The following is a 13,944-nucleotide window of genomic DNA, read 5'->3' as shown; positions in this document are numbered from 1 at the left end:
CTCTAAAGTTTCTTGGCTGCTCACCTGTCTCGATGAATACAGGTGTTATCCTCGGGGTTTAGGTTGTCCGCCTGGTCCAGACAGCAAGACGATCGTTCAGCCAAGCCGTCTCCTCCGGAACGCAGCCCTCTTCATGAGCTGTCTTTTTTATCGACCAGTTCCGTCCTTATTCTTCCAAGGCTTCGGAACACCACCATAGGGGTCACCATTTGAGGAAACTGAGGCACGGACTCCCTGATCTGACTAGAAGACCCTTCATGAGTCCATATACGTCTCTTTCTGGGGACGAAGCCTGATTCCCCGTTACGGATTTCCCACAGCTCACCTCTCAACTCCGGAGGGATTTCTGCCGGCTCCTGCTTCCTTTCAGCAGATCATTCAAAGTTCTGTGGGATTCGCTGCATGTCGCTCAGATAGGCGATTCGAGAGCCCTTCACGTTAGATCCTTAAACGCATCACGTCGGGGTCACCAATTTGCGGCGAATGAAGAGACGGGACGCAGCTTGATGCAAGCAAATGTCAATTTATTGTACAGAAGCACGAGGTTTTATAGACTTTCAGAAGCTGCGCGTTTTAAACAGATTGGTTCTTGAAGCTAAGCCTTGCATACTAGGCAATCCCCGATTGGTGGTTAACTACCAGCAATTAACAGCAAGGTGTTACCTTTCCTTGGCGCCATCCGTCTCCCACTCCCCTGTGCTCTGTAAACATGCCTCATCATGTTAATTGTTGTGTCTATTCACACTCCTCGTCCTCCCAGGGTTCGTGACCTACAAGCTCGAGCAAATTCCCCTCAGCTAACTGATTGCCATGCATGGTCCTAGTTTGCAGACCGCTCCTGCACCCTCTCCAGCAGCTCCCAATCTCTCTGGAACTGGGGAGCCCAGCACTGGACCCAGAGCTCCAGATGGGCCCCACCAGGGCAGAGCAGAGGGGGAGGACCACCTCCCTCGACCTGCTGGCCATGTTCCTCCCAATGCACCCCAGGATCCCACTGGCCCCTTGGCCACCAGGGCACACTGCTGGTCCATGGGCAACTTGCTGCCCACCAGCACTGCCAGGTCCTTCTCCGCAGAGCTGCTCCCCAGCAGGTCAGCCCCAGCCTGTGCTGGTGTGTGGGGCTGTTCCTCCCCAGGGGCAGGACCTCACATGCAGTGTTACACTGCAGTGGTGTGAAGGAGAGCCAGGTGTCCAGTACATGACACTTCTAAAAGAGAAGGCTTATGGTAAAATACTTGGTGAGCAAAGCACGGTTGTGCTTGCCTGTTTGCTGGCGCACTGAACTCGATTATGGTATCACTGAACTGAGTCTTCCTGTAATTTTTTTTTTTTTCTTAGACTTGATAATGTAAAACAGATTAGAGAACTGTAACCAAGGAGTATATCAGTTCTGTGAAGTAATGTTTGAAGGATTAGGTGTTTCTGGAGGTGTTTGCTTAAGTGCTGGTGGCTAAGAGATGCTCCAGAGGAGAATTCCTAACAGCAGCTAGCAATTGAACTAAAATTTCCATTAATTTTTATTGACATGATTTTTATTCCTCTTTTTTGTCCATTTCCAGGTACCTAATTATCTTTCCCAAACCTTGTCAAGTTACAAGTAGTCAGAAGTGATCTGCAGTGCATCAAGCACTCCGTGCCTCAGTGATGAGTCTGTTCCGTGGTGCACAGGTCCATCCCCAGAGCAGAGCACACAAGGCACAGTTCATAGTTCTCCAGAAATGTGCCTCTTTTGTCAGCTGAGCAGTAGAGGTTTAAGGACTGCTGAGGTCGGGTTCTGAGCTGATGAAGAGGATTCTCTCTTGCTAGGTGCAGTGTATTTTTGGCAGCAGCGAGCAGGGTGGATGTAGGGGGCATACAACTTTGGATGCGCTCATGCTTGACAGTGATGATACAAACAGCAAACTGAGTCCCAAAAGGAGTGTTTTGATGGTTTACAGGTAATAGCCAGGCTTTGCATGGGGAGAGAGAAGCAATGAATAACATTTTATCTATGTATAAATTATTAGGTGCTAGCTATGGACTTGGTCTGCTGCTGAAGGGACATGTAACACCCCAAATCAGCCAGTGGTGCTCTGCTGGGGCAGCTCTGTATCTTGAGGTGAGCTGCATTTGCCCTGGTGAGGATGTGTTGGATGCTTCTCATACAGCCTGAGCAGCCTGCATGGTCCCCTGGGGAAAACTAACTCCAAGTACCGCTAAATGCTACAGAATAAAACATATTACCATGTTCTTTAAACAGGTGCTGCAAAAGTGATGAATTTCTGGTAACTTCTGGTATTTGAGTTTCTTGTAGTTGGTATTTTTCGTGGTTTGCGAAGGCTGTGTGTGCTCGGTGAGCTTTGGGGGTCTGGCTTTGCTTCAGGTGGTCTGTATAGGCATGTGCCAAGGCTCAGCTGTGCCTGGAAGGATTCACATTTTAAGAGAACATCTGATATATTGAGGATTAGCAGATAAACGGGGAAACTGAACGTCATTTTGTTAAACAGAAGGTGAAGTTGTGTGCCTGAAGCAGAGATTTCTAGTAGAGTGCGTGGCAACGGTGGTCTTAATGAGAAGATTGGAGGTATTTAGTGTGTAACGGACAGTGACATATTCCCAGAGGGGGGGAAAATGGGCAGCCATGCAAAACCATCATTCTTGGCAAATCCAGACCAGGGCAAATGAGCACAGCAGGCAAGAGGAGAGGTGGGATATGAGTGGGACAGGGTAGGACAGATGGTGGTGACCAGGGCAGGGCTCAGTCAGACATGTGTCTTGACCTGCTGCTGGCTACATGCCACTGGCCCCTTTCCGTACCCCTTTCTGTCCATTCTCCCACTTGGGTCCTCCTCCACCCGCCTTCCCCTCAACTTCCTTTATAAACTTTGCATTGTCTCACAGCTCTCCCTTGCCCATATCCCAAATCCTTATTTTCTGCCCTTTCCCCATTGTATTACTTATAAAGTTCATGTGTGCCCTCTCCAGAGCTGTGGTGGTGGAGGGTCCTGGTGGCCCATTGGTTAGTGACTGGAGCCTCTTGGTCTTTGGTGTTCTCTCTGACACCTCTTGCTTTTATCTGCTGTGTGTCTCTGTTTTTCTTTATTGCTTCCTCCACACTTTGCATTGAAAAGGCTGGTGCCTGGCTTACCTTGGTGAGGCCAATGCGCTCGCCTTCCACAAACACTTGTAGGGTTTAGACTGGCAGTTCATGTGCTGATGCTGAGAAACTGGAGTAATTTTGGCAGGAGGCTGAGAAAGAAAAGATCAAAGAGGTAAAAAGTAATAGAAATATCTAAACAAAATGATTTTGTGAGGAACTCATACTGTGTATATTTATCTTAGACTTCTTTAATTTCTGGATCCTTTGTTTCTTTCTTGGATTCCTCTGCATCACTGCCATTGAGGTGGGAATGCTGGGGGTGTCTTTGCCTGAGGAGGGACCGAGTGGCTGCAGGTACTCCTTGTCCTCCTCCTCCAGCCACATTTGCTCTCAGTGCAACCTGTGAGCTCCCTGTCCTGTGGCACGGCAGCAACCACCCATCCCCTGCTTGGGCTGAGGTTTGCCTTTATCCTAGTGGCCACCAGCCGTGCCAGGTTGCTGCAGGGTACGTTGTTTGGAAGTCCAGTACCTCAGTTCGTTGATTTTCTTTTAGACCTGTCACTCCAACTGTACTTTTACACGTGATGATTTCGAAGTGTGTTTCTGCCTGCCATCTTCAGATCTGTTGGTCAAAATTAATTGCTAATATTGCATACAAAATAGCATCTGCCTTATTTGCATGGTCGTGTTGTAGTTCTGCCTTTGTTCATTTACCTTTGAATTTCTCCATGCTGTGCAGTAGACTTGCTGTTCACCTGCAGCCTTGGAAGATTCCAGTCTGGAGGAATATTTTTAACCTGGTATTTGGAGAAGTCTGACTAGTTCAGTTAGATACTGAACCCAGTGCGCACCGCCTTATCAGATGCATTTATAGGACCAGATTTTATTCAGTGTGGCTCGCTAAAATGAGTAAGTTCATTTATGGAAAGAATAAGTATAATGCAGAGAAGACGGTTCTGCAGTTGAGAGCTCACTTCTGCTTCAAAAGCAGAACTTGCAGAAGAGTGAGCTGCAGGTGAGTAGAGGAGCTTGGGTTCCTGAAGATCTTTGTACTGATGTCTGGCATAGAAATCTCAAGAGCATGCAGAATCCACAGCATGGGCTTGGACACCACATCAGAAGATATTCTGGTGAAAACTTTTCACTGGTAAGAAGAGGTGCAGCTGAAAGGAGAGCCACTGACAGTGTGTGTGCTTTGCGAGCTAATGGGGCTGCTTTCTGTAGAAGCAAGGGGAGGTTGGAATCACAGGGTGGTGGTGGGAAGGGACCTCTAGAAATGGTCTGGTCCATCCTGGCTGTTTAACGCTGGGTCAGCTAGAGCAGGTTGCTCAGGACCGTGTCCAGACAGGTTTTGAATTTCTACAAGGATGGAGACCTTCAGCCTTTCTTGGGAACCTGTTCAAGCATTTCATCGTTCTTGCAGTGAAGAAGTTTTTCCTTGTGTGGAAATGGAATTTAGTGTTTCAGTTTGTGCCTGTGGCCTCCCGCCCTTTCTCTGGGCACCATGGAGAAGAGTCGGGCTCCCTTGTCTTTACCCGCTCCAACCAGAAATGCCATGAAATAGCAGGTTTCCCAGCTGCCTGAGTGTTCCCCTATACCTGGCAGGAGGTGAAGGCTTCGTCTCCTCTCAGCAGAAGACTTTGAAAGAGACGTCTTGGAAAAACTGAAATAGATAAGACATGTAATTACTGTGTCTCAGGTGACTATCCAAAGGTTAAGCTATAAAGGAGGTTTAATGAAGGGAGTGTCAACATTAGGAATACACGCCTTAATCTTTGTCAACTTTGGTGGCACTTGATAAAAAGTTTGTGGGGTTTTTTTTGTGATACCTTCTCTTCCACTGTGGTTTACAAGTAACTTCTAATGTACAGTTAAAAAAACTTTATTTCTGAAGTGCAGGATGAAAATACTATCGAATATCTGAACCTATTAGTTTGCCTTGTTGATGGAAGAAATCTAGAATTACATTAATAACACTAGTGTCATCCTAAGTACTTTTTGGCCTTACATGTGGAAATTACTCATAGCTGTGCTTTCAGAGAAAGGACAAGGGATCAATTGTCTCCAGTTAAAGGTAGAGGCGTTTTGATTTACATTTTCCAGTTGGTATTAACAGAAGGATTTTTTCCTGTCTGATGCAGACAGACCTATTTATCCAGCTGTTACAACCACTGTCCTGTTTGCCTGGCACAGTAAACGTTTAAAGTTTCAGTTAAGTTACTAACAAGGAATTAAGGACAGTCATATCATTTCAGATCGGCCGAGGTGATGGGACGGAAGCAGTGGGGCAGGGATGAGGCAGGCTGGCGTGACGTGGCGATGGGCTGGTGCCTCCGGCCGCTGGCCTGCCCCTCCAGGCTCTGCGGGTGTCCAGAACTGGTGTGGGTGGTTGTGCAGCGCTGGACATGGATGCTGTTGTCGCTAATTAGCACTAACTTTCATCGCGTAGGTTAAAAGCTGAATCCAGCAGGATCACCACTAGAGGGCAGTGTGGCCCTAGGTGCGGACAGGGCGCAGGCGGCCGCAGGCTGGCGGCTGCCCCTTCCTAGTAGGTACACGGGGGCGCGGGGACCCACCGCCGCAGCCTTTGGCTGCGCAGACGTTTCACCCCACAGAAACACCTGCCAGGGCTGTTTTTGCAAGGACCCGTGGCAGCAGGCCCAGGGGCTGCTGTGGGCATGGTTGGAAAACCAGCATTACCTGGGAGTGTGGGGCACTGAGCAGTCAGACCGTTTTGTCATGAAGCTCAAACACTGGCTGGAATTTTTTGTGCAGTGGGAGTGTGTTGCAGTTAGTGATCAGGGATGGAGACGTTAAGGAAGAGCGTACCTGCAAAGTGATGATGAGGGTGGCGTAAAAGATGTGCCAGCTGGTGTTGTACTAAATATTTTACACTGGCTCACCGAAGACAGCATATGATTGAGGCTGGTGGCTAAACAGTTCTGACATTGCTCTGAAGCATAAAATATCCATAATCAGTGCTTGGTAAATAAAGAAAACTGCTACTTTTAAGAATTTTGTGAACTGGGAGAGTTTTTTGTGGAGTGGGTGACTATATCTGTTTCTTCCATTTGCAGAAGGATGTTCCAGATGGGTTGAAGGAGCTCTCTGATGGCTCGGAGGAGAGCAGCGATGCCCAGTCAGACTCTCAGAGCTCAGAGAACAGCAGCAGCAGCAGCGATGGGTGCAGTAACAAAGATGGGAAGAAAAGCAGATGGAAAAGGAAAGGTAATTTTCCTCTACAGGAGTGATGGGTTTAATATGGTCTGTGTCTGTGAAGGACTTGGAGGCTTTTATCGATCACATCTGTTGCCTTATAAAGACGGCTGTTCCAGTTAACAGCCTAAAATCTGTCATTACCATTGGTGATCCTGGACTGACGCAAGTGTTGATTTACTGTTGTGGGCAGTGAAGGGGAGAAAGGTATTTGTAACTCTGTGTTTAAAACCTTGACACAAGTCACAGGCCACCAGCACCTTGCGCTTCACACCCAGGAACAGCGAATCTGTTTCTTCCAGGTTTTCTCTGCCATCTACCTGCTTTCCCAAGAAGAGTTCACGTTTTACTTCTGGCCTCTTTTGATACTTCTGAATGCAGCACTGACTTGGAATGAGCACAGAATCTCAGAGGTTAAAGCCTGTTATGTGAACTTGATGGGTCACATAGGGCTTGGTCTTGAGCCACAGCGCTCTTTACTACTGTCTTCTTTTGGACTCCTTTCCTTCATAAACAAGCCAATATTTAGGTATTCAGTAGTGTTGAATATTAAATCATTTACAACCTTAGTTGATACAGTAAAGTGCTGGGTTTTGTTTTGGTGCTGTCTGGGTGGTTGCTGAAGTTGGATGGTTCAGCGATATTTCTACAATACCCAGATTCTGGATTTTCTACAGAACTAGTCCAGGAGTACCAAGCAGAGGAGAATAATGGATTTCACTCTCTTGTTTTGGATCTGGATTGATGTCTTTGCTTCCCTGAGGAGGCAAAAAAAATCTTGTCCGATACTGCCATGTCGTAGAATTATAAAATGGGTTGGGTGGGAAGGCACCTTAAAGACCATCCAGTTCCCACCCCCCTGCCACAGGCAGGCGCCCCTCCCCCCAGCCCAGGCTGCCCCCAGCCCCGTCCAGCCTGGCCTTGAGCCCTGCCAGGGATGGGGCACCCACAGCTGCTCTGGGCAGCCTGGGCCAGCGCCTCGCCGCCCTCACAGGGAAGAATTTCTGCCTCATCTCTCATCTCCATCTCCCCTCTCTCAGGTAAAGCCATTCCCCCGTGTGCCATCGCCACCTGCCCTTGCCCAAAGCCCCTCCCCAGCTTTCTTGCTGGCCCCTTTAGGCACTGGCAGGTGCTCTAAGGTCTCTGCGCAGCCTTCTCCTCCCCAGGCTGAGCCCCCCCAGCTCTCCCAGCCTGTCCCCACAGCAGAGCTGCTCCAGCCTCTGAGCATCTCCCTGGCCTCCTCTGGCCCCGCTCCAGCAGCTCCGTGTCTCTCCTGTGCTGGGGACCCCAGAGCTGGATGCGGTACCGCAGGGGGGGTGGTGACTCACCAGAGTGGAGCAGAGAGAGAGAGAGAATCGGCTCCCTTGTGCTGTCTTAGTGTTTCAGGAACAGTGGAAATTGACACCTTTCAGCCCAGTGCATTACAATATTTACATCCTGCATTAGTAATACATTGAAGTTCCTGTCTTGCCGCAGCTCTAGTTTCAGTACTGTCGTGGTTTAACCCTGCAGATAACCCAGCACCACACTGCCGCTTGCTCACTCCCCCCTACCCAGAGGGGTGGGGAGGAGAACCAGAAAGGAATGTAAAACTTGAGGGTTGACGTAAGAATAATTTAATAATTAAAACAGAATAAAAATAAAAGAACAATAATAATATTAGTTATAATGGAAAGGTGGGGGAAACAATAAAATCTGAAGGGAAGGGAAGAAAGGAAAACAAGTGATGTGCAATGCAGCTGCTCACCACTCGCTGACCGATGCCCAGCCAGTCCCCGAGCAATGATCCGGGGTCCCAGCCAACCTCCCAGGTATCCATACCCGGCATGCTGTCCCATGGTATGGAATACCTCGTTGGCTGGTTCAAGCCACCTGTCCTGCCAGTGTCCCCTCCCAATTTCTCCTGCCCCTCCAGCCCTCTGGCTGGCAGGGCCCAAGGAACTGAAAAGTCCTTCATTTAGTATAAACATCACCCAGCAGCAACTAGAACCATCAGTGTGTTATCAACGTTGTCCTCACATCAGAGCCAGAGCCAAACCCCAGCACCATACTATCTCCTAAGAAGAAAGTCAACTCCATCCCAGCTGAACCAGGACAAGCCGGGATGTTCATTTGACCAGTGTTGACTGAATTCTTGCTTCCTTCAAAACCTTGCTCAGATATCTACTTGTCTGCTATGAGCTGAAAAAAAAAAAAAGCCATAATAAAATGTGAAGGTGCGACATGACATTGTTCTCTGAGTTGGAGAGAGTCTGTTCACTATAGTGGTGTTGTTCTCTCTGTTAAAAGTAAGTGTGCTTTGTGACTCACGGCCTTGTGAGGAAGCATGCAGTCCTTGCCTTAGGCAGAGGCAGCAGGCTGCTCTGGGCATTCCTGGAGAGCTGCTGGTGCAGCTGCCTGTGCTGTAACTTTACCCTTCAATCCGATCTCTTCCTTTTCTTTTTTCTCTTCAGTCGTGCACAGAATTTCTTGGCTTAAAGGAAACATTATTTAAAACTTATTTCTAGCGCAATAGAACACCTGCGTGGAAGCACACGAGAGGTTTTCTGAAGCAGTTAAAGCCTTGCAATGACCAGTGGGGTCTGCTGTAACCCTTCTGTCGGTGGGGTGGGAAGGTTTATACACAGTGGGGAGTCACTGAATGAGAATGTGCTCTTACTGTGTGGGTGCATGAGGCTCACATGGACCAGACCCTGCCTGGAGCTCTTCCTGGAGTCACAATGCAAATAACAAAAGTAGAAACATTATGTAGAATTTTAAACATTGAAAGCACCATAAAAGTTCAAAATGTTAAAAAACCCTTAAAAGTAGGACTTGCTTCCAAATTCATCTATTGAAAGGAAAGCTATAGATAGTCTGGCTAAAATATTTTCATTTCTAACAAGTCTTCTCAAAGTATTTGATCAGTAAAGGGTTTTTTTTAGCTACTTTGCCTACACCTCCAATGTTATGATACTATATAAAAACCTGCAAGGGAGCTTACGTATCTTTTAGAGATATCTTTATGTAGAAATACATGTGTACATTCTATATAAAAGTTTTATATCCTATGTTACTGAATGGCTGAAAAAGGAGGATGATGTGTGATTTAGGAGCCCAGGCAATAAGGAAGGGAAATCTTACCCTGAAACAGAGGCAAAAGGTACCCAAAATTAAAAGCAGAGAAGTTGAAAATGGTGGTTTTGGTGTAACTACGAAAAAGGAATTGTACTCCTCCTTGTCATCTGGTTCTGATGGTTTTTCTTAGCAGTTGGATTTTTAGACCTTTAGCATAAAGGTCATTGTTTCATCGGTTTTAATGCACTGAAAGTCATGAACTTCCAGTGATTAGTAAATTATAAATGACTGGTAAATTTGAGAGGCAATTCTGGTCAGTAGTGTTACTGAGTGTTTTCCTTCTGTTCAAATGCCCTCCCTCGGGGATTGTGTTCTTTTGTGTGAGCAACTCTTAATAATTAATGAATGTACCGCTTAATGTCACACCACAGCGTTACCAGTCTGTGCGGGGAAATGGCTTTCTCCTTAAGCTTCCCTTTAAGAAACTTGTAAAAAACCAACACGCTTGTTTGCTAAAGCAGGGATGGCTTTTCTGTGCAATAAAGTTTTGGAGCTGCTTCTGGACTAAGAGGGGTTCAGGAGGGCCTTCAGCTGCCTGGGTTTCACCTGTACTGGCAGGGTACAGCAGGAGTGACAATCAAAGCATGTATTTACCACTCAGCTTAAATCCTGCAAGCTGGCTGGCCTTATACTGAATCTATAGGCGAATCTCCCTGGGTCTGTGCACCTGGTTCTTCCAGTCACGCAGGAGCATGTAGCTGTGGTGGATCTTTATGAGACAGCCAGATGCTGGGGTACATACAGTGCCTTGTTGTTTTCTCCTCCCAGGCACTAAGCTCTCCTGTCACCTATAGCTTTCACCTTTGCTGCTGCTGCTGGCAGAGATGAGCTGGTTGTGAGTTATGAGACAGGTTTTTAGCAGCCTGGTTGTTCACAGGCGTTGGGGGTAGGACTGCTCATCTCGCTGCCTGCCAGAGCACTGCGTTTCAGCTGTCAGGGTGAGGGATAAAGAGAAATAAGTCATCTTTGGGAGCCACACGCCATGGGTTTTGTGCAGGTTGACACACTGGAATGTCATTCACGAGCAGGAGAGAATCCTCCCAAAGTGAAATGTACCTTTATACTGGGGGTGGGGCAAAAGCAGGGGTATGTTCCATGTCAGAGCACGTTGTCGGGTGGTTTGTGCCTGCTGAAAGTCAGAATGTGTCTTTTAACAAATAAACCAAGTGGCTGTGCTCAGTGCTGCGGCGGAGTTGCCAGTGGCCAGAAGGACATTACCCTTGCTCCGACTGAGGTTGTCTGCCACAGCACAGCTCTGCCTCCACCTTCATCTGTCTTGGTTCACAATAGCATCAAGAAATGGGTGGTTAAAATACACTTCTCCGTGTCGTACTGAGAAGGTAAAGTGATGTTTCTGGATATATTTAGGTCTCAGAGGCCAGTTGCCAAAGACGACAACATGAATTTCATGCTTCAGAACATAAATCAACCATGAGGTGTTTCGCACTGACAGAATTCCCTGGTAAAATTTAAACTTTTCTTAACAAATGTACGGATGTAGCGCATTCCTCTAAAGCACAGTGTTGAAATTTTGGGGAGGCTGGAGAGATAGCTGTCTGCTCTGCTCGGTGTGACTGTAACTGTGTGTTTGTGCTCCACGCTGCCTTCTCCAAGACAAGATGCTGTGTTATGCACCCTTTGGAAGGTGCAGAGCAAGGGGCATGTGATGACTTATCCCTCCTCTGTGTAGCTTGAGTGATGCACTGAGCATTTTGCTACTTTTCTTGCAAGTAGCGAGGCTAAGTCAGCTGAGAGGGAGAGAATACAGGATTTATTTGAATGCTGATATTATTAGAGCTGACACGAAACCTCTTTTCTTTGCAGTCAGTTTTCCTCCCTTTTCTATCTTAATGCTAAGCAGCAGAGGCCATCCTCAACAAGAAAAATATGTTGGGCAGTAGGGCATGTTTGTTTGCATAGTACTATATACCATGTTGCTTTTCTTCTCAGCATCACATTTTTTTTTTTCGCCCCCTCCCTTGGGAACTACCAAGACTATCTAGAAGGTGACAATAAAACATTTTGGTCAGTAGGGAGTGGAGCAGGATGTACCTCACTTCTTAAGAGCAAACCCAACTTCATATCTAGCTGTGACATTTCTCTTAATTAAGCCACATGAATTGCTTTTAAAAGGTGCAGTCGTGACTATGTTGAAAATAGGGATGCTCTTTTTAAAGAAAACAACTTATGGAGACTTGTTCCAGAGCAGTACAGCCTTTGTGCACCTGCTAGCAGTGCCCAGCGCTCGGGCGCAGCAGCTCCCACAGCACTGGGAAATGAGGCGATTTAGCAGGACCTGTGAGGAGAGCCGCAGGAGAATTAGCGCAAGGCTTTGGGATGACAGAGCCGGGACTAGCAGATGATCGTTGTTACCCTTATTTCATTTTCTGAATCTTTTTCAGTTATACTGTATCTTTTTTTGAGATCAGTGGGTGGAAATGCCTGTATGCTTCAAAACACGTGTTTTGTGAATGCACAGGAGGACGTCTGTTCTGTCTTTTATTTTCTAACAACTTTTTTTTTTTTCCTTATTCCTTTCCATAGTATTTTATAAGTCTTTGCTTTTTTGACTGCTGATGAGCATCTAGTTGCTGTTTTCATCTGTGCTAACTTTAGCATCCTTTTCCTGAGCAGCAATAGCTGTTTCGGAGTTTTTTTTTCCCTTTGGTTCTTACATAGCCTTTTATCTTCACTGAGTTCTATCCCTTCGTGAGGTATTGTGAGGTCCTTTGGCAGTTCTTTGCGATATGGTTTAATCTTTTGTTATGCAGAATAACTTCTTAGGCCTGCCAGCTGTGACTGGTTGCATATCACGCATGTTGGATGGCGTGGGTGGTAGCACGCTGCCTTGGACACCCCGCTGGTACCCCCTGCCATAGGGAAACCTAGTTGGTTCTACCTCATGTTAAATTTAATCAGTTGTTAACCTGTAGGATGTAAAGCTCTGCAAGACTTCAAGTTGACTCCTTTACTCTGTTCCTAAACCAGGCAAGTTTATTTTTAAATCTTGAGTCATATTTGATACATGACAAGCTCTTTCTCTAGGAATCTGTTACGGTTTACTTAAATGTCTTTGCCAGTGGTGGGCATTTTACCCTCTCAGATGTTCTTTTAAATTTCTTTTTAACTTGTTGCTATGTCTCAGTGTCGTTTTCCTTTTTATGAAGTTGAGTATTGCTTTGACACTGTATATGATGTTTTGAAGGATTTTCCTTGTACATATGAATGTCTTGTACTTAAAAAAGCAAACCCAAAATCCCCAAACTACTTCAGTTTAGCTAGAAATCAGAAGCTTTGTGCAAGAATAAAAATTTCTGGCCTGTATTACACAAAAGAACATTCAATGGCATAAGGAAGTTACCTGGTATTTTGCCCTTTAAAAGGTTGTGATATGGGGTGTTTTTTAAAACAATTGAGTGACATTTAACTTGTAAGTACCTTGTACTATTATATTATGGGGGGTGGGGGTGGGGTGAGCAGCCTTTTCCTGTTACAGAGCGTTGTAGGAGACAGTGATGATAGGCTGTCCTACTGAAATCTGTGCTTGTGGATTGGGACGACCTTCAGGTGTGCCTGGATACGGAGATTTTTCTTTCTGGTGGGGAGGATAGAAGTATGTACATGCGTTTCTTTGCATAGATCCTGGCTAAATGAGCTGCTCTCATCTAAAACACAATCTAGCCTTTTATGGCAAAATAAGAAAATGGACTTGTGTGGCGTGGCCGTACGTTACCTCTCTGTGTGGGGGCAGTGGCACCCCCACCGCCACCTTTGCCCTGTTGATGCTGCTGTGTCAGCGATTCGCTGCAGGAAGGGAGCAACCGCACCGGGGGCTTTCCCCAAGGGCTTTTTGCTGTGCTAGTCACTTCTTGAGTTTTTGTTTTGCAGCACGTATTTCCTTTGTCTGTTATTTTCCCTTTCCTCTTTCTCGTCTTCCTCTGTCGGCTGCAGCGGTGAGGCTGGTGAGCAGTGGTGCTGTGCCGCTCTGATTGTCCCCAGGTCACTGGGGCCACCCCGTTTGCAGAGAGGCTCCCAAGCTTGTCAGAGATCCCTGGGGACTCCTGCAGTGCTGCTTGTCGATGAGCGATGGGTGTATCGTTTTGGTATCCATGGAGATAGCGGTTGTTTTGGTTGGGGGTTTTAAAGCTAAATAGTGTAGGCTTGCTGCCACTCACATGCCCATTAAGGGCCAGTACTTAGAAGTATGTCTGACAGGCACCTTTCCAAAAGCAATGATGCTCCAGAAGAAGCAATAGCAAAATCTTCTGCTAAATCTTTATTAAGATTAATCAAAGAAATTCTTCCCTGTGAGGATGGCGAGGCGCTGGCCCAGGCTGCCCAGAGCAGCTGTGGGTGCCCCATCCCTGGCAGGGCTCAAGGCCAGGCTGGACGGGGCTGGGGGCAGCCTGGGCTGGGGGGAGGGGTCCCTGCCTGTGGCAGGAGGTTGGAACTGGATGGTCTTTAAGGTCCCTTCCCACCCAAAAAATTCTATGATGCTAATCCCATGTTTATATTTTTTCCTGCAACATAGG

At 46.9% G+C, this 13,944-nt stretch overlaps 1 protein-coding gene across 2 annotated transcripts in view; it reads left to right on the top strand.

Moving 5' to 3' along the window:
- Nucleotides 1-13,944, top strand: part of ASXL2 (ASXL transcriptional regulator 2) — a 136,554-nt gene that overhangs the window by 58,626 nt on the left and 63,984 nt on the right. For both annotated transcript variants that reach the window (XM_040597168.1, XM_040597166.1), the window contains one exon: nucleotides 6,157-6,307. In XM_040597168.1, the coding sequence (XP_040453102.1) occupies nucleotides 6,157-6,307 (151 nt within the window). The remainder of the gene's footprint in view (nucleotides 1-6,156; nucleotides 6,308-13,944) is intronic.

Source organism: Falco naumanni, chromosome 6 (genome assembly GCF_017639655.2).
Source record: "Falco naumanni isolate bFalNau1 chromosome 6, bFalNau1.pat, whole genome shotgun sequence".
In the NCBI taxonomy this organism is placed as follows: Eukaryota; Metazoa; Chordata; class Aves; order Falconiformes; family Falconidae; genus Falco; species Falco naumanni.
The sequence above is the reverse complement of the archived record's forward strand: the minus strand, read 5'-3'. Positions and strand labels throughout refer to the sequence as shown.